The 21,641-nt window shown below is 34.4% G+C and overlaps 1 protein-coding gene and 1 pseudogene across 2 annotated transcripts in view; both read left to right on the plus strand.

The window, feature by feature from the left end:
* Positions 1–1,295: 1,295 nt before the first annotated feature.
* LOC146950653 (uncharacterized) overlaps positions 1,296–21,641 on the plus strand; it is a 42,117-nt pseudogene continuing 21,771 nt past the window's right edge. The window contains exons 1-5 of the transcript XR_015028084.1: positions 1,296–1,421; positions 2,194–2,470; positions 3,575–3,578; positions 4,692–5,669; positions 5,796–6,269. The product of XR_015028084.1 is annotated as an uncharacterized LOC146950653 (transcript). The remainder of the gene's footprint in view (positions 1,422–2,193; positions 2,471–3,574; positions 3,579–4,691; positions 5,670–5,795; positions 6,270–21,641) is intronic.
* Positions 11,091–16,783, plus strand: LOC146950654 (uncharacterized). Its single transcript, XM_085746610.1, has 5 exons — positions 11,091–11,380; positions 12,036–14,127; positions 15,204–15,701; positions 16,197–16,369; positions 16,481–16,783. The coding sequence occupies exons 2-5, from the start codon at positions 12,057–12,059 to the stop codon at positions 16,619–16,621; spliced, it is 2,883 nt and encodes a 960-aa protein (XP_085602736.1). The 5' UTR covers positions 11,091–11,380; positions 12,036–12,056; the 3' UTR covers positions 16,622–16,783.

The following is a 21,641-nucleotide window of genomic DNA, read 5'->3' on the forward strand; positions in this document are numbered from 1 at the left end:
TATATATTAATGAAATATATGTGAGTGTATGATATACATTAATTAAATAAATATAAGTATAGTTTTTTACACGGGACCCAGGTTTATCATTTACCAATAAATTAAAATTAGTATTTGAAAATATTTTAACGCATTTTTGCATATAAAAAATATTTGGGATTATTTTTTATCACTTATCGATTTTTTGATAGTACTTCACGTAACAAACTAACACCTTAAAAAATGTCATATAACTTATTTTTTTTTTTAAGGAACTTGATTTATCTTTGTATGTAATATGTTTTCCTATTAAATATTAATATATTTTTTTGAGATATATCAATACAAATATATGCAAGGATATATATTTTTACAAGCATATATAATTTTATGTTCATTTATTAAATTTAATGTGAACTATATATAAATAAAATATATGTAATTGTATGGACTGTATATGTATATTTTTTTTTACAAAAATATATGTGTATATTTATGAATAGTGCTAACTATATACTAATAAAATAAAATAAAATATATGTGATCGTATGATATATATTAATTAAATAAATGTACATTTGTTTTATACTGGATCCATACTCATCACTGTTTTATACGGGATCCATACTTATCACTTATCAATAAATTAAAGTTAGTAATCAAAAATATTTTAATGAATTTTTTATATAAAAAATTATTTTGTAGAAATATAAATTAGTTCTTTTTTGAATATAATGAGAACTATATATATATATTGATAAAATATATATGAGTGTTAGTTAACAAAAATATATCTCACTGTATTTTTTTTTTTTTACGGGAATATGTTAGCATATGCTTATATATGAAATATATTTTACGATAACAATATTATATAATACATTAATTAATGTTTTTCACGGGATGCTTATTAGTATTTTCACACTAAAACATATTAGTAAATAAAAACTATGATTATTTTTATTTATTAGTTTTTTTAATATCGTCAATACTAAAATTTAATATTTATTTGTTCATATTAAAATTTAATTATTTTACAATTTTTCATTACTACCGATCAATATATACATTATTATGTTTTAAATACTTTACATATTTTCACCATGGACAAAAAAAAAATCACTATGCCAAACGCAACCGAGATGCGACACGCGGCGGAGCCGCGGCCATACAGCGCGGCGAAGCCGCGCTACCCGTGCTGTAGCACGGGTATCTCGACTAGTAGAATATGAAAAGTTAAAAGATCAAATGTATCTGTCCCTTTGTCCTTTAGGATTCTGTTTTGTGGACCCACGCACCCAACACAACCAACCTCGTAGGCAACAAAAACAACAACCTTCTAAATTCTCCGTGTCTGTGACTCATTCTTCCATTTTTCTCCTCTTGAGTTACTCTATCTTTCTCTAGTTCACCGGAAGAAGAAGATAACAGAATGCATTATTGTAAGCTTCACGTTTTCTTCATTCTTTTCTATATTTTCATGCTATTTGTATATAAATTAAATATCATGCAATGTTACTGAATGTGTATTTATATGTTGAAACTTGAAATAGTTTAACTTTTTTAGATTGATATTGTTGTGTGATTAGAAGTTGAAATGTCTATTTTCTAGCTATTTATGGTTTGGTTAAGATCAGGGCCGTCCCTAAGAATCTGGAGGCTCGGCTCTGGGAATGAAAAGAGGCCAGTGATAAAATCAAAACGTATTTTTTTTAAAAGAGCAATGTTCTATTTATATTTTTTAAAAGATAAATATAAGGTGTCGTATATATGCGTATATATGCGGTACACCCAAAGGTGAAAATGACTACCGTATACATGAGGAGCCCCCACCTAACACCAAAAGCAAGAGGACCTAATTCTAATAGGCCTAAAAGGCTAAAACAAGAGGATAGAAAATGGCTGGGGGTATTAAAAGAAATTGGAGGGCAGTAGTATTAGTGGATATTAAAAAAAAATTGAGGCCCATGACTGAGGGAGGCCCAGCTCTGTTGAGCTGTTTGCACCCCCTCATGGCCGGGTCTGGTTAAGATTTTACTTCTGGAAATGTATAGTGTCTTGTTTAATGACTGTCCAAAAAAAAATTTCAAATAAAAGTTGAAGTTTATGTTTTCTAATCTCAGGATTTTGAGGTGTTCTTGCTTAGGCTTTCCAGTTTCTGTAGTTGAATGATGGATTTTGAAGCTTTTAATAACAAGTTAAAATTTTGTGCAGGTGATGATGAAGGACGCTTCAAATTTAAACGGATTGCATCGTGCAAGATAAAAACATCGCATTCAGCTTCTCTTGAAGACTTTGAATCTGAATCTGAAGATGACGATGTTCCTTTGTCAGCAAGGTTTCCTCAACTTTCGAATCTGGGAACAAGCAGTAATAATAAATATGATGGTCATGTTAAGAAAAAGGATTGTCCTACACTGCCTATTAAGAGGATGCTATTTGATAGCAGCAATTCCTTGTGCGGTTCGGGTAAGAAATCCAAGGTGTCATTGTAACGCCCGTCTTAACTATTTAATTAATTCAATGAAGTTTAGAATATATTTATAAATATATGCTTATATGATTTATAATTTGAGTAATTTATGTGATTTATGATTTGAGTAAGTTATACGATTTATGAAGAAATTATGTGGAGTATATGATGTTGTGAAGTTGTTATGTTGGTGTGACTTATTTTATTATTAAATAAAATAAGATATTAGAAATAAAATAAAAATATTAGAAGTTGGGCTGTGAGGTGGAAGGAGTAAGTTTATAGGTGAGATGAGTAATAAGAGTAAATAAATAATACAGACATAAGTGGGAAACGTTTTTACGTGAAACGCTTTTGGAGAAAAGGGAGAAAAGTCAGAAGAGGAGAACCAGAGGGAGAGGCTATCGATTCTGCAATTACAAGGTAAGGGTGAGACTAATTTTCAATATTATTAAGGGTATAATTCTATAGGATGAATTTAGCATGATTAGGTTAAGTTTTGGTGAGAATTGGGAATTAGGTTTAGGATCAATTTTGATGAATGAATCAAGAACAGATGTTAGATTGATGCAAAATTAGTGTACAGACCTTAGATATGACTTAAGATGATAATTAGATGCTATTTGGATTAAGGAATCGTGAATATAGGTGAAAAGTTGTGATTTTTAGGTTTCTGGCCGTACTGACATTCATCGCTCGCACCTGCGAGCAAGAACACTCGCATCTGCGAGCTAGAACCCAGAACTCGCAACTGCGAGCAACACAACTCGCAACTGCGAGTGACCTGTGAGCTCGCAACTGCGAGCAGAATAACTCGCCACTGCGAGTAAATACGTAGGCACCCAGAATGCACACTTTGCTCGCCATTGCGAGTGAAGTTACTCGCCACTGCGAGTTAGGCTGTTAGTTGCCCAAAATTGTCCCGATGCGATCCTTTCGCACGTGTAGTCTTGAGATGACCTTAGAAGTAAGTTAGAGAGCTGTTTAGGATGCTTTCATAAGCTCCAGAAGTCTGTTATGGTGACTGAAATTAGAAGTGTTGCTGCATGAATGCTATAATGATGTTTTATGATATTTATATTGATGTAATTAATTCTTTACGTGAATGATAACACATTCAAGCGTTGTTAATTGTTGTATGTTGTTGCTGTTTTCTGTTGTCGACTGTTAGTGTCTTGAGGTTGCAGGAGTCGGTCTATGTTGTTGGAATTTAAGAAGTTGTCCATTATGAGTCATATGAGTTGTACACGTCGTTGTCTAAGTTGTTGGGAGTTGAGTTCATTGCATACTCATTAAAGTTGGGGGCTTTAGGCCCGATAGCCTTTGTGCTCATTAAAGTTGGGGGCTTTAGGCCCGGCAGCCTTTGTGCTCATTAAAGTTGGGGGCTTTAGGCCCGGCAGCCTTTGTGCTCATTAAAGTTGGGGGCTTTAGGCCCGGCAGCCTTTGTGCTCATTAAAGTTGGGGGCTTTAGGCCCGGCAGCCTTTGTGCTCACACGTTGAAGAGCCTATTATGCTCATTTTGTTGCTGATTGGTACCACATGCATTTGCATATCAAGAAGTTCATGATGTCTAAGTTGTCGAGTTGTTGTCGAGTTGATAGAGTTGCATGGTCAAGGATGAGTCGTGTTGTTAGGTTGTTGTTGAGTTGATAGAGTTGCATGGTCAAGGATGAGTTGTGTCGTCAAGTTGAGTGTTAAGTTGATTATGATTTGTGATGAAAATTAGTAATGGTATTTGATGATCGTATTTGTTATGTAATGAAAAATATGCCAATTGTTAATTGTTGATATGTTATTAATGTTTAAGTTGTTAAATGCATTTTATTGGATTATATGCTTAATGTATTGATTATGAAATCTCACCCCTTCTGCGTATATGTTACCTCGACCGTGGGTAATGTGCAGGTAATAAAGATTAGAGGCGTTCATGAGTGGACTCTCAGTTGGTGTCTAGGTGCTCTGATACGTAACGGGATGGGGGCTTGCATTTACTTCTATTCCTTACGTGTCTCTTTTATGAACTAATTTATGAGATTTTTCAATAAGGCCTGCGTGCCAAGACTTTTAAACGTTGAACTAATTTCCGCTGCAATAGTTTAAGATTTTTCATGATGTTGAATTTGAAGGATTATTATTATTATCCATTTTATGATTTAAATGAAGTATGTGACATTCCGTTGTGATCAAAATACTCTGATTTTAAATGAAATTTTTATGTTGGGAAAACGGGGTGTTACAGTCATCGTATGATGATAATGACGACGACGATGATGATGTTCCTATTTCCTCCAGAATTAAAGTGTCAGCAATGTCAACTGATAAATCAATTTCCTTGATGAAGAAAGAGCTTGCAGTTGTGGAAAAATCAATTGATGAATGCAAAAGGAAAAGGCAAGTAGAAGAGAAGAGACTGCAGTCGGTAAAGAGAAATATTGAGGAACGCTCCAAAGAGCTTGAAAATAAGAAAAAGGAAATTAGTTGTGTTGGAAGAATTAACGAAGCTTGCAAGAAAATGCAGGGGAAAATTGAAGAATGTGTCAAGGATTTTGTAGCAAAGGAAGGGCAGCTCTATTTGATGGAGGACTTGATTGGAGAGCGCAAGCAAGAACTCAAGACAAAAGAGTTGGAACTTCGTGAAGTCATGAATAACATTTCAAAACAGAAGGAATTTGAAAGCCAAGCAAAGGAGCTGGTGAATGATTTGGTATCAAAACAGAAGCATTTTGAAAGCCGGATTAAGGAACTCGACTCTAAAGAGAAACAACTTGATGGCCGAGTGAAGGGGTTTGAATCAAAAGAGGATGAATTTGAAGGCCGGGTGAAGAAGCTGGAATCAGAAAAGAAGCATTTCGAGAGCCGACTGATGGAGCTCGAATCAATGGAAAAGGAATTCAACGGTCTAGTGATGAAGTTTAAAAAAGAGAAGGAGGAATTCAAAGGTCGGGTTAAGGAGCTTAAATCAAAAAAGAAGCAATTTGAATCCATGTTGAGGACTTCAAATCAAAAGAGAAGCAATTAGAAGAACGGTGGAAAGAGCTCCAGTCAAAAGAGAATAAGTTCATGAAGGAGCTCAACTTAAAAGAGAAGCAGGTTGAAGAAGAAGCCAAGGATCCAGAGTCAAAGCTAAATAAACATGATGGACAATCGAAGGAGCATGATTTGACAGAGAAACAATATGAACCATTAATAAAATATTTTGATGAGGAAATAGAATCAGGTAAATGTTTTTATTCGTCTAGATTAGAAAGTTCTGTTCAACCGTTTCTTTTAATGATGTTGATATCTTTAATAACCTGATCTACATGTATGAGGGAGCTTAAATATCTGATATCTAAATATGCAGCTACATCTTACATGGATGATGAACTTAGCCCTACCATTGATGGAACATGTTTGCAGTTGCTCCCAAGTGATAAAAGTGACATTCTAGATAATTTGCTAGAATCATCAGATCCAGCAAAAATTGTTTTGGATATAATACAGAACCCAATTATTCCACGGTGTAAGAACGGAGACCATGCTGTGATTATTGATGGTAGCTGCGTCTTTCTGCTAGAACAACTGCTGAGAATCTCACCGAAGATTAAACCTTGTGTAAGAGAAGAAGCATTGAAACTGGCACATGATTTGAAAGCTAAAATAAAAGAAAATACTGAAAATTCTTTGGTGGTTCTTGGTTTTCTACTGGTTTTGTCGATTTATGGATTGCTTACTTCTTTCGATGAAGATGAAGTCTTGGAGCTTTTTGCATTTGTTGCTCAGCACAAGACAGCTGTGAAACTATTTCGGACCCTGGGTTTTGCAAATAAAGTTTCTGGTATGATAATTTAGACATGCTTTGGTCAGTCATCGGTCTCCTCTTTTTGTCTCTATGATTGGGCATGTTATATTCTTGTTTGAAATCAGTGCAAACTGTGAACTTATAGGAATTGATAGAATGTTGATTACATGTGTAACTCACTTGCATTTTTGCATTCTTATGATGTTTTTGGTTGATGGCTATCAATGCTTGAGAAAAAAATTATATACAACATATTTGTGTGCATGTACGAATGTTCTTGAATAGGTTCAAATTTAATATTCTATTTTGAGAATTTTGAATCTTAGAACCGTGTTTCAAATATGGTTTATACAAGTGTTTAACATTTGTTTTCTGAAGTTGGTATCTGGTTATTTGGATGAACTTGGAGCCATTTAATGTGTCTCATTGCTCCTGGAATGCCCTTGTAGAGGTTGATAATGGATTATGAATTCTTAAGCGGTACATTGAATTGAACACAAGTGGAGCCAAAATGGAAAATATATAGCTAATGTATCCCAAGTTTTTCTGTAAATTTCTTTTTGAATTTATCTTGGTATAATGGTGTTATAAGATTCTGGTTCATACTTCTGTTATTTCCTCATGTGATTAGTTTTTTTTTCCTTTTAATTTCAAATGATATTATGGTTGTTTGATATCTATATCTATTGTTTTTTTTCCCTGCCTTTCTTATCTAAAGTTGCTAGTCTCTGGAAAAAGTAAAAGAAATGGGTGAAGTGAATCCTTTTGAGAAATAAGACAACTCTTGTTTAAATTTGCTAAAGCCAGATACCTTTAGATGATAAGTAAAAACTATGCAGGATATATTCGAAGATGCTATGAGATATTAGCTGTTGGTACGAAATTTAACTCGTGTAATTGGCAAGAGAAAATTGACATCTTGGTGTTGATGCTTGGAAAATGAAATAGAATTGAAATTGATCTCTCTTTTTTTATGTGTCTCTTCCATTTTTTAAATGGTTTGACAAAGTTTGAATATTCAGTCCAATCAGCGTTAGCTAGAGCCTATTTAATGTCTGTTTTGATGAAGTGAAATTGTTTTGCATCTCACAGATTTTGTTGAGAATCTTATCAGGAGGAAGCAATTTGATTCAGCTGTGCATATCACTTGGTTGAGAGGATCAACTAGTCGTTATACTTGAAAAACCTAATGTAATGAAATGTGGTAATGGTAACTTTCTAACTTATCCACTACTATTGTTGGGGTACATATAAACTTTGGCAGGATTCTCTTTGTTTCTTCCTCTTTAAAATATCTAATTGTAAAGAATGAAAAATCATGAAAAATTAACAGGATTATCGTTATTTCTTGGCTTCATAATCTTTCTTTCTCTTGTATTTTAAATTTTCCAGAGGCTTAAATTTGCTATGTAAAAACATGTTCATATTCACATGTAACTTGAGCATTGATCTTCTCTGTTTTTCAAAAGAAAGTGACCATATTACATGGCTATTTAGAAGCGTATGCTTCTTTTGCAACTTCATATTCCTGTATAAAATTGTTTGGCTTTAGGGTTTTTCAGCAGATAAATGAAAATTTCAAATACGGATCTATGACATAGTGCTTTGGTGACCACTCGTTTGTCTATATGTTATTGCTTTTGGTTTTTTTTTTTTTTTTTATATAATATTTTCCCTGATTTTGTATAGGACTAAAGTATTTACACTCAAATTTTATAGTCCAAAGAGACATTAAAGTTTGGAATAAATTCAGAATAATTGTCCGAGTTAGTATTCAAAAGATGAATATGAAACTTAACGATGAAGTTAATGTTCTATTTTTTACATTTATGCTTGTTAAATATCTGATAAGTGATAACTATATATCCACTGATGAAAATACATGATCTTGGTCTGCAACACGAAAAACACTCAAGTATGTTATTTCGCTGTTTGGATTCTGCCGTTGTCTGTCATACCTTTTTATGTTCTCATCTTCGATGCACCGAAACAGACACAAACCCTTGATATGATACTAACACATCGACACTAATAATATTTAAGGAAATGAATTATTAATTGAATGTAATCACATTGTTGAACACTGGACGCAACTTTGGTCATAAATGTCGGTGCTATAGAGGTTCTCATGTCTTTTCTTTGGTACTAATTTTGTTGGGGCTGTTGTAGATTGATGATTGACACACACCCATGATTTCTTCTATTTCAGGTTGGAAAAGAATCTTATACAATCTTTGCCCTTCTCAATTGTCCAAATTTAAAGGAGTGTGAAGGAAGATCAGTTTGAGTTAGAGTTTCATAGTATATTTATTACCGACACTGTGGCTGGAAATCGTCTTGATGATGTTTGGTTACATCCTGCTATTATTGATTACAAAGTAATGATCAATAGCTCACTCTAATATGTGGTTTAGTTGCTTTAAGAATGCCTCTAATTTTATGTTCCGCAACATTTTGGTTTTGGTTTTAGAATGGTTAACTCACTCTAGACAGATTTAAGGCAGTTTCATTACATGTCCAATTCAACAGCTAGACTGGACCAGTTACCACTCCAGTTCTGGTTTGACTGTGTCCGGTTTTTAAACGATGCTATTATCACTATTTATCCCCCGAAAAGAATGACATCAAATTTCATTTACGTAACAGTACTAATGCTACACAAGTACACATGACTACATGCTCTTGATTGTTAAAATAGACATCTTTGAATATGGTTGCTCTTCTATTGCATTCACCATTTTTAATTTGATCTTTCATTTCCAATCATTGAACATTCTGTTTTCTCTTTCAAACCATTCTCTTGAGCAGTAACAAGCTGCTCTCAGCTTCAATTTGATCCCTTCTTCCTTTGAAGAACATGCTTTCTTTTTCCTTCAAAACATTCTCTTGAGGCCTAACAAGCTGCTCTCCATGTTCATCATCTGAAACAAGATCTGAAGGAGTTGCATCAGTCTCATGTGAGCTGGATTCTGAGTTCACAACTCTACTTTTCCTTTTCTTAGCTGCATAGAGCATAATGAAATTATTCTGATTAAAAAAATTTAAGATGTATCAGCATCCTCATTTGTAAAATAAAAGAATTCATAAAAGTTAATACATTTATATCAATCACTTATAGTCAATAAAATGGAGCGACAGTTCTAGAATGACATTTATATCAATCAATCAGGGAAAATAAAAGTAATTTGGGTTGAGAAAAGTTATTACAAATAGAAACTAAGATATTGAAAGTTATGGTCAAGTTTCAGACACAATTTGTTGAAGCTGAAGTACAAACACATTCAAAACAAGCCCAAGCATTTCTGAAACACGTTTTCTTGTATGGCTTGTGGTGGTCTTATTTTGTATTGAATTAAATTGATTTTATAAAATTGATTGGGGCTGAGTTGAGTTTGAAGTGGAAACTAAGATTGAGAGTGGAATTCTGCTCTTTACCCGGACGGTTCTGCTCATTCTCAAAGTAAAAGTCCAAAATGCCCCTACGCAACTTAAGTTGCGCTGGTGTATTATGAGTAATAAAACAGAAATACACTAGCGCATGTTAAGTTGCGCTGCGCAACTTAAGTTGCGCTAGTGTATTCTGAGCTCAAGTTAAGTTGCGCTAGTGTATTCTGAACAGAAATACACTAGCGCATGTTAAGTTGCGCTAGTGTATTCTGAGCTCATGTTAAGTTGCGCTAGTGTATCACCACAACTTAACATAAGCTCAGAATACACTAGCGCAACTTAAGTTGCGTAGGGGCATTTTGAACTTTTACTTTGGGAATGAGCAGAACTGTTTGGGTAAAGAGCAGAATTCTTGAGAGTGAAGTTTCATTCAGGTTAGTTCTTAAATAAAAATTTGGAGACTCAATTTAGTCCTTGAAATAAAAAACAATTTTTAGTCTGAAACAATGAACCAGGTCTTTGGTATTGTAGTGCCCCGGGTACTCGTTAAAGAGTAAATTTTTATGAAAGTTTGTGTAATCAGTGTACTCCCTCCGTTTTAAAATGAACGTCGCTTTAGCCAATTGCATATAAATTAAAGACTGAAATGAAATAATCATTAGATATATCACTTTCTCTTTACGAGAAAGTCTTGGTTGGGCACATATTCACATAAAACTAATTTTTACTTTAAATTAAATAAAAAGTATTTAGTCACATCAATTGATATATTATAATTTTACTTTCTTTTAATTTTTTCTTGCTTTTGTGTGTGTGCCCAAAATTGAGGTGTTGGGTTTGTGCCCAACCAAGAGTTTCTCTTTACTAAAATGCTCAAAAAAAAAAGACAAACATTCATTGAGGGTATTGAAAATTAAAGTTGTATTGAGAGTTTCTCTTTACTAAAATGCTCAAGAAAAAGACAAACATTCATTGAGGTGTTGGAGTATTTATTGACGGTAAAGTTGGGAGAAAAAAATTAAAGTTGTATTGAAAATGTAAAGTGACATTCATTTTGAAACAAATTTTTTTAGCTAAATTGACACTCACCGTGAAACGGAGGAAGTATTAGAAATTGAAAATTTTAACATATTAAAAAAATAAAATTACTTAATTTAACATGCTTAAAGAGTTCCCCAGGACACTCGTTGTCAAGACCCTAAAAACAATTTTTGAAGTGCATAATCAAAATCTTTAACTCATTTATTTCTGTTGGTCCATCTAATCAAATGCAGAATACATCATATCAATCCATTTCACAGCACTAATTACTCTCGCAACCATTTATGATATGACCTGCACTTCTAAGACATAATTTCAATTTGTTTTTTACCTACTAATTTAATTTTTTTTTTTTACCAAATTAAACTAAACGTTATACTACTTTATTCTTGCTAGTACATACATAGTACCATGGTAGTTTTTGTCGTTATCCTGAACGGTCCTTGCTGATACCCCACAGACACAAGACCACACCTTGCCTCCTAAATCCTCAACTTTCATCTTTACCATATTCCTTCCATTGTTCTGTGAATGTGAATGTAAACTTTTTCATTTCCTTCATTTTCTCACTTTACTCTCTATATTCCAAAACAAACTCTACTAACTATTTCTTCTTCTTCTTCTTCTCTCTTCACCTTTCATCTTTCATTTTTCACACAGATTTTACCTCAACCATTACCTTAACAGGACAACTTCAAGGAACAACAAACAACGTTTTTGTAAGCATCTTTAACATTATTTTTTGTATATCACCCTTTTACATTTATATATTTTTATGCTTTTATTAACAACAAATCAAATACCATGCAATGTTAGATTAGACTTTAGAGCTACTAAATGTGTATAGTATACTTATATGTTCAATCTTCAAAAGTTTTCAGTTTTTTTTTTTTTTTTTGAGCTAATATATGTTGAAATGTTAACCCCTGTTTCATTTGCCATTGTTGTGTTCTTTATTGTTTCATTTTCATTCTGAAACTGTTATATGTGTATTTATATGTTCAAACTTGAAAAAGTTTACATTTTTTTACATGGGTATTGTTTGATGATTAAAATTTCAAATGTCTATTATCTTGGTTTTTATCATTTCATGTTTTTTCTCAACAAAATCAATATCATGCAATGTTAGAGCTACTATATGTGTTTTGTAAAAAGTTTACATTTTTTTCACATGAGTATTGTTGTGATTAATAGTTGAAATGTCTATTTTCTAGCTATTTTTTGTTTGATTAAGATTTTACTTCTGGAAATGATATGTATTATTTGATGATTCAGTTTAACCTATAAATTATTCAATTGAAGAAACTGGTTGTTTGTTTATTTTATTTTTATATTTCTTCCCCGGATTTAATGCGGTGTTTGTAATTTCTGAAGCTTTCAAGTTTCAACTGTTGAATGATGGATGTTGAGGCTTCTTATACGCCGAAAATTTGTGGTGGTGATGACGATGTGAAGAAGGAACCTGCTTCTTGTCAAGACTTTGATTCAAGTTTGAGAACATGTAGTAGTAAATGTGATACTGATGCACTGCCAGTTAAGAGGCTGTTTGATAACAGCAGTTCCTTGGATGTTTCTGTTAAGAAATCAAAGGCGTCGCCGTATGATGATCAGGGAAAAGATGGAGATGGTATTCTGCCGACAAGTACAACTAAAAAGCCGAGCAAATCAGCTGATGAATCATTTTCCTCGCTGATGAAAGAACTTCAATTGGTACAAAAGTCGTTTAAGAAGTGCAAAAGGAAGAGGCAAGTGGAAAAAGGGAGATTGCAGTCCATCAAGAAAGATATTGAAGAGTGCAGCAAAGAGCTTGAAGATAAGAACCAGCTAGTTAGCTGTGTTAATGAAATTCACGACAAAATGCAGGAAAAAGTTGAAATGAAGGAAGAGGAACTCAGGGCGCTTTCCCAAAAAGTTACTGAATGTATTTTGGAACTTAAGACCAAAGAGGAAGATCTTGATGCAGTGAACAAATTAATTAGTGAAGAAACAGAAAAATTAGAGTCAACAAGGAAGAAGTTGATAAATATAAGATCAGAAATGAAGAATAGCTGTGCTTTAATGAAGGAATTTGAGTCAAAGCAGAAGCAAATTAAAGGTCGGGTTAAGGAACTCGAGTCAAAAGAGAAGCAGTGTGAAGGACGAGTGGAGGAGCTTCAGTCAAAGGAGAAGGACTTTGAGGAAAGGGTAAAGAAGCTAGAGTCAAGAGAGAAGCAGCTTGAAGTCCATGTGAAACAATTTGAATCAAAGGAGAAGGAACTTGAAGGTCATATGAATGAGCTTCAATCAGAAAACCAACATTTCAAAAATCGGGTGGAGGAGCTTGATGCAAAAGAGAGGCAAGTTGAAGGACGGGCAATGGAGCTAGAGACAAAAGAGATGCAACATAAAGACCAGGTGAAGGTGTTTGAATCAAAAGAGAAGCATTTCAAAAACCGAATGAAGGAGCTTGAGTCAAAAGAGAAGAATTCCAAAGGTCAGGTGAAGGAGTTGGAATTTAAAAAGAAACGCATTGAAAGGCAAATGAAGGAGCTTGAGTCAAAAGAGAAGCACTTTGAGGAACGGGTAAAGAAGCTGGAGTCAAGAGAGAGGCAGTTTGAAGTCCGTGTGAAAGAATTTGAATCAAAGGAGAAGGTACTTGAAGGTCATACGAATGAGCTTGAATCAAAAAAGAAGCATTTCAAATATTGGGTGAAGGAGCATGATGCAAAAGTAAGGCAAGTTGAAGGACGAGCAATGGAGCTAGAGACAAAAGAGATGCAACATAAAGACCAGGTGAAGGTGTTTGAATCAAAAGAGAAGGATTTTGAGTGCCAAATGAAGGAGCTTCAGTTAAAAGAGAAGCAACTTGAGGGCCGATTGATGGAGCATGAGTCAAAGGAGAAGAAATTTGAAGGCCGTATGAAGGAGATGGAATCTGAAGAGAAGCATGTTAAAAGCATGGTGGAGGAGCTCAAATCAAAATTGAGGCCATTGAAAGGACAACTTCAAGAACTTGACTCTAAAGAGAAGCAACTTGATGTCCAAGTGAAGGAGCTGGAATCTAAAAACAGACACTTTGAAAGACAAGTGAAGGAGTTTGAATCAGAAAAGACGGAATTTGAAGGCCAAATGATGGACTTGCTATTAAAAGAGAAGCATGTTGAAAACCAAATGAAGGAGCTTGAGTCAAAAATGGAGAAATTTGAAGAACAAGTTAAATCGAAGGAGAAAGAACTCGAATCTAAAAATAAGCATTTTGAAAGACAGGTTGAGGACTTCAAATCAAAACAGAAACAAATTGAAGGACGGTTGAATGAACTGGAGTCGGAAGAGTATAAGTTCAAAGTAAAGGTGAAGGAGCTCAACTTAAAAGAAAAGCAGTTTGAAGGACAAGTCAAGGATCCTAAGTCAAAGCTGAATAAATTTGATGGACAACCAAAGGAGCCTGAGTCAAGGAAAAAATATATTGACGAGAAAAAAGAATCCGGTAAATGTTCTTCTTCATCTAGATTATTGAAATAATTTTATTATAACTGTTCCTTTTAATGATGATGATATTTTTTATATCCTGATCTACTTCATTCTTTAAACACGTTTTTACTCATGTTAATGCTTTTCCAGATTCTCCAGATTTCATATCACACCCAGACTTTCAAACAAATCTGAATTATATTTTTACCCTTGAACATTTTATGTATCTCTTAAGTGAAAAACCTCATGTGTTTTTTATCCATGGCTATGGTTTTATTATAATATTATGGTACTGCTAATGAAAGATTAGTATATTAATGTAGTTTGAATTTTTCAAGTATATTGCAAAAACTGTGTGTTCAATATTCTGACAAACATTGTGGGGCACTTAATAGTCCTATTAGTGCAACTATTAATAGTCTTGCTTATTAATCAATGAAATCTAACACTTTCTACCTTGATTCAGTTAAGTTGCTATTGTTGACATTGATTGTAACTGTTAGTATAATGCTTTCTCTATCATCCATCTATTTCATAATTTGATGGGCTAAGTCTGCATTAACCCAACAGTAGAAAGTATATTTATGAGTTAATGAACAAAAAACTTCTCTAAAATATTTCGGTTTTATGGCTTCTGTTTTTGTCTAGACTCTCAAGTCTCAAGTAACAAGCAAATATAAGCAGTACTTATATTGCACAACCACGTAAAAAGGTGTGAAAAATTTGTCATTGTTTTACAAGTGGATGATATAAAGCCTAGATTGCAGTGAAAAAGGATTTTAGAGAAAATGCTATCTAGTTTTGTATAACATGGCAGGCTGGTCATATAATATTTTCCGATGAAGAACTTGTTTATCAACGACCAGCATCCAACTTCAGAGCTTGTTCCATGACTTTCCCTAGATTATCTGTAACACTCAACACAAGCATCCAACATCTTTTCTCGCCAAGATCTAGTTCATTCCAATATTTAGTATTAATGCAGCCGTAACTCATCAATGTCCTATGTCTTACATTCTTGCATGTATATTTTTTCTTTTTTAAATTCTTATTGTCTCTATCATTTACTGATGTTTCTATCAAAATATGCAGTTGCATCTTACATGCATGATCAATCAAGTCGTGCCTTTGGTGGAACAAGTTTGCAATTGAACACAAGCGAGAAAACTGACGGAGTTCAATCTCTTTACAATGGTATTTTAGTTAATCTGCAAGAATCATCAGATCCATCAAAACTTGTTTTGGAAATGATACTGAACCCCATCACTCCACTTTGTCAAAAGGGAGATAATGTTGTGATTATTGCTGATTACCAAATCTATCTATTAGAGCAACTGATGAGAATCTCACCAGTTATTGAACCTTGTGTGAGAAAAAAAGCATTGAAGCTAGCATTTGATTTGAAGGCCAAGATGAAAGAAAATACTGAAAATTCTTTGGCGGTTCTTGGTTTTCTACTGCTTTTGTCAATTTATAAATTGCTTGATTCGTTTGATAAAGATGAAGTTTTCGAGCTTTTGGCATTTGTTGCTCTGCACAAAATTGCCGTCGAGCTGTTTGGAAGCCTGGGTTTTGCAAACAGAGTTTCTGGTATGTTGATTTAGATAAGCTTTCGATATTTTTTCATGATTATCAAATCAAATGAGTTCGGGTCTGTTGTTACATTCCCTGCCATTCCTATTTGCAGTCAGGATGAGGTGGTTTTACCCAGTTTATCATTTATGGTGGATGTAGTTTGGAGAAATTTGTGGTGAATTGCGATCCATAAACAGTATGAAATTGAACTGATATGTAATTGGCTTCATTTTGTTTCCCCAACAGATCTCACATTTGTTACGAGAAAATTGACATCTTGGTTTTAATGCTTTGAAAATGAAATAGACTTGAAATTTATCTCTCTCTTTTTATGTAGGGTAGCACTTGGGTGACATAGCATGCTACCCTTTTATGTATCTCTTCTATTTTCTAAATGGTTTGACAAATTATGAAATGTTCAGTTCAACCTGCTTAGTTTTTATAATTTTTTTTAACTTTGATGTCTGTTCTAGTACGTTTTGATGAAGTGAAATTTCTTGCATCTTGCAGATTTTGTTAAGCATCTTATCAAGAGGAAGCAAACTGTTGCAGCTGTTAAATTCAGTTTTGCATATGACTTGGATGACAAGGATCATTTAGTTGATATGTTGCGAGAATACGTCAAAAATGCCAAACTAATTTGTGAGAGCAGTTGCAAGAAATCAAACTCCATTGAAATCAAGGTTCTTCTGTTTTTCTTATTGAAATTTTATTTAATCAAACCTTCCATTCCATATTCACAATACCCTTGCATGATAGTTATAAATAAACTGTTACTATGTACTTGAACTCAGGATAAGGCCAGAGATGAAGAAATTGCTAGTATTGGGACTGTTCTGCAATGCATTTCTGACAGCAACCTTGAATCTACGGGTCTGCTTCATAAGGAGATTGAATATCGTATTCTTGAGCTAAAAGCACATAAAGGCTATTAGTTTTTGGACTGGAACAAGCTAATGTAAACAAATGTGGTAATGGAAATGTGCTAACTTAATTTGATTTAATTGACTTTGACGCGACTCTCTCTCTAATTCTGTGTAAAAGTTGTTAATTGGAAAGAATGAAAACTCATGATACATTTAACAGGGTTACCTTTATTTCTTGGCTTTCTTTATGGTGTTTTTATTTTTTTACTTTTATAGGCTTAAATTTGTTATTATGTGGAAATGTTTTCATATACAAACCAGTTATTTGGAGTACATGTCACATTTTACTAAAGTTTTGAATGTATAAAAGGTTTAACTATATAACCATTTTTTAGATGTGATCTTTATACACTTGAACGTCTTTGTGACAAAGCTGTCATAACTACAGTTGTAAAATTGGAGATCTGTTATAAAGAATGTAAACATAAGCTTTGAGCAGCATTGTAAATTCGTTCTGAGGCATGTCATCATGCCTTGAAAGAGGTTATTTTCAATGGTTAAAAATTTGAGGGAAATTGTTTAATATCACTTTGATTCCACTGTTTAATGTCAACAAGTCTGTTTTTAGAACAAAAATGTTAACGTGTGACATATATGCATGCTTGAAATTTGGGTTGGGAAGGAATAGGATTATGTTTTATTTTGAACGAACACATTGAAGTAAATTAAAATTGAGGATTGAATATAAATATGGTTGATAACAGTACATTTTTAAAGTTCGATCTTTTGTTTACATATTAAGTTCTGATGGAATTCTGAGGCTAGACCCGTGTAACAAGTTCTGGTGGAATTCTGATGAAGTTCTTATGGAATTTTGTAGTTCTGAAACATGCTTCTTCGATTGAAACAGCTTTTCGTAAACACTTTGCATCATGTAACAAATCGGCTTATGTAGAACCAAGAGCAGCTTATGCATAACATCTTTTCCCCAAAAAGTAGCTTTTCCAAACGTTGAATCACAAACCACATAACTTCTTGAAACAGCCTCTTCAGAAGTGCTCTAAAACAGCTTAATCGAAACCAACTTTTCAAAAAACGTGATTGTTGGAAAATGCTTCTCCAAACGCGCTTCTGCAAAGCAAAGCTTGGAAACGCGATTCTGAAACACGATGATACCCAGAAACATAACTCTGAACTCCGCACCTAAAATCAAAATAGCTTTCCCAAAACGTGATTATTCTTGATTTTGGTGTTTGATTTTGATGTTACAGTTGAAGAAAACATAACGAATATTCCACCAGGATCCAAAACGAAGAAAGAACGATGACAGAGTGTTAGTATAAGCAAGGAAAGGGGAGCGAAACGCCATCTCGAACACATTCGACGAAAGTAGAGAAGACCGGAACAAATTTGTTGCACTGGGATCAAATACTAATGCAGAGCCTTCTTCTCGAGACAAACGCAACAGGGAACAACTTAGTTTCTCATGAAAAAAGCCTATGGTAACTTATCAATCGAGACTTGAAAGACAAGAAACACAAACATGGATGGATTATACACCAACATATTGTGTTTTTGGTGTGTATAGATAATAGATCTTTTTTTAAGGAATTCAGACTGCTTTGAGTATTTTGGAGGGTTTTCTGAAAATTATTTCTTCCCTTCTGTTAGAAATCTTTTCTAAAACGTAGTCCACATTGACGATGTCTTTGATCCTTACATAATTAGTCACTAGTGTTTTTCCCAAATATAATCATATTGACGTTGTACTCCAATTATATTTTGAATATAGTCACATTGATGTTGTTCATACCAACTTACTTAAGTATTCAGCAATTGGTCATTTTTTAAATTAACCGATTTATTTGGTTTTTGTTTGGATTGATAAAAAACAAAAATAAGTTTCAGTTATTGGGAAAAATACACTGGTTCAATTTAGTCCCTACTTACCATCGGAAAAAATGGCAACTTATCTGACAATTAGTTTTCTTGTGAGCTAAATTGTGGCCATTACGTTATGAATTTGACTCATCTAATAAATAACATTATTCATTACCAAAAACTAAAATAACGTAACATTTTTTTTATCAAGTAACCTGCGGAATAGAATTCGCTTTTTAAGGTAAATAAGTGGTGTGTCTGAAATTCGAACTCTGACCTCTGTATATAACAATAAATTGTTCTGCCAACTGAGATATGTTCACGAGGACAAAATGACGTAACATTATTCTAAAAAATATGTAATAATATTAATCTTGTGACTATTTATGAATGATTATATTTTACATCTTGAACATCTGGTGGTAAGTTTTTCTAGTTAAAGAAAGATACATTTTACATCTTTATTAGTAAAAATCGATCTCATAATCTCATACCTATTGAACATAAAAAATAAATAAATAAAAAAAAAAACATCGATCGCATATGATATACCCCTCATACACATTCTAAGTCAATGTCAATGTATTTCTTCAAAAAAAAAAATTCAATGTCAATGTATCTCTACACTATTCACTAATTGAGCTGGATAAAAAGTCAATGTCCATGATTAAGCTATGATTTTGATTCAAAATAATTAAATATTTAGTTTTTTTTTTTTATCAAAGACTGACTATATTATAAGATTCTTGGTTACATCTTGTTCGAAAAAAGATTCTTGGTTACACACTTCAAATTGAAAAAATATGGAAAAGTTAGTTCAGGTGCATGAAAAACATTTAGTACGTGAACTAGAATGTCATGCAGCCGCAATCCAGCAATATGGGGTGGCTCAAAATTGTGTTGGGAACTGTGCACAGAATGGCACGTCACTTGATTCGGTTCAGGCTGATCCACCAACATGTGTAGCGCATGCAGCAGGGAGTCCAGAGAGTGTGTCTGAATCAGTTGGGCAGGTTCCTTTTTCTATTGTGGAAGCGGTTCAGACGAGGAAAAGGAGAAACATGGTAACTTCAGCGTCTAAGGAGGATGGTAGGTCCTGGGTTCAGGTCCTTGGAGTGTAGAGTGGCTACAAAACATTCAAAAAGGTGACGTAGGATTTATTTCCTCTAAACATAAGCGAATGAAAAAAGTGGTCAAGAAGAAAAGTAGTAACGGGGAAGGGAAGAAAAAAGATGCGAGCAAGAAGAAGGTGGGAGGAGTGTTACGTCATCCAGTGCTAACTTTGAAAAAGGTGGCAAGGCTACCTAGTAAGGATAGGGAAGAGGTGATGAAAGTGTTGCGGGAGTCCAAAATCATGAAGGTGCTGAAACAAAAGATACGGAATCGACGACGTCAAAGGGAGCGTGTTACAAGGTCATTAGAGATGGTGAGTTCAAACAAGCAATCATCTTCTACGGCTTCGGTAAATGATTGGCAAAATTGGTTGTTCTCAAAGGAAGTGAGGAAACAAGGGTGGATGACATACAATTTATTGGTAAGGCCCTTGGCGTCTCTACTATTGATACTTCTCAAAATAAGTTTAGTGTCTTAGCTCGAACTCGAAAAAGTGCTGCTGGTCCGGTTTTGATGCCCGTGAATGATGGGGGAAGGTCGGTGGATGGGGTGGTGTAGGGGAGCGGTGTGCTGGTGGAGCCGGGTGCGGGGTGGGTATTTGTAATGAAGCTTGTTTCTTGGAATGTGCGGGGGTTGGGTGGTGCAGAAAAAAGAAAAGAAATTAGGAAGTTAATTACAGAAAAAAGTCCGTTTATTCTTTGTCTTCAAGAAACCAAACTAGGTGTTTGTGAGGAGTCCTTGTGTATTTCGATGTGGGGTCATTCTAATGTTGCTTTCTCTTTTAGACCATCGGTGGGGGCGTCCGGAGGGTTGTTAACGATGTGGGATACTGATGAGGTGGAAGTTTGGTCTTCTGTTAGTAACGAACATATGCTCCAAATTCATGGCAGGTTTATCCGGACAAATGAAGTGTTTTATCTATTCAATATTTATGCTCCCTGTGATTTACGAGCAAAGCAGGAATTATGGGTTTCTCTGTCAGCGAGATTGCAATTGCTAAGGGGTGAAAAGGTTTGTGTCTGCGGTGATTTTAATGCAGTCCGTAGTGTGGAGGAAAGACAATCAAGTAGGGGAAGTGTTATGTCTTTGGATATGCAACATTTTAGTCACTTTATTGAGGAAAATTGGCTTATTGACTTGCCTTTGTGTGGGCGTCGGTATACGTGGTACAGAGGAGATGGTACTTCTATGAGCAGGATAGATCGTTTCTTGTTGTCGGAGGATTGGGGTTTGCATTGGCCTAATTGTGTTCAGGTGGCTCTTCTTCGAGGTCTTTCAGATCATTGTCCGTTACAGTTATCCGTGGATGAAGAAAATTGGGGACCGCGTCCGTTGAGAATGTTAAAGTGCTGGCAAGATATGCCGGGATACAAAAATTTTGTGCAAGACGAATGGAATTCTTTTCATGTTGAGGGTTGGGGCGGGTATGTTCTTCGTGAAAAATTAAAACTAATCAAGTTAGCTTTGAAAGATTGGCATTCCGGACATGTTAGAAATATTCCAAGCAAGATTGATGGTTTAAAACTTAGACTATCTGAGTTGGATGAAAAAGGGGAGGATGGTGGTTTATCTTTAGAAGAAATTGAGGAGATGAGGGGATTAACTGATGATATTCATTCTTTGTCAAGAGTTAGTTCTAGTATCAGTTGGCAACAATCTCGGTTACATTGGTTGAAGGAGGGAGATGCTAACTCCAAGTATTTCCATTCGGTTCTTGCAAGTAGAAGAAGACGGAATTCCATTGTATCTTTGTCGGTCAATGGTCAGATGGTTGAAGGTGTGCAGCCTATTCGAAGCGCAGTTTATAATCATTTTAAAGATCATTTTGCAGCTTCTAGTATTTTAAGGCCGCGGGTCGGGAACCTTGTGTTCAAAAATTTGTCGTACGCGGAAGGGAATAGTTTGATAAAACCTTTCTCAGAGGGTGAAGTAAAAGCGGCCGTTTGGGACTGTGATAGTTACAAAAGTCCCGGACCAGATGGAGTTAATTTGGGTTTCATCAAGGATTTTTGGGATTTATTAAAAGGCGACGTTATGCGTTTCATCTCAGAGTTTCACCGGAATGGAAAGTTGACAAGAGGTATAAATTCTACTT

Source organism: Medicago sativa, chromosome 2 (genome assembly GCF_051527215.1).
Source record: "Medicago sativa cultivar Bolivia chromosome 2, Bolivia_mono, whole genome shotgun sequence".
In the NCBI taxonomy this organism is placed as follows: domain Eukaryota; kingdom Viridiplantae; phylum Streptophyta; class Magnoliopsida; order Fabales; family Fabaceae; genus Medicago; species Medicago sativa.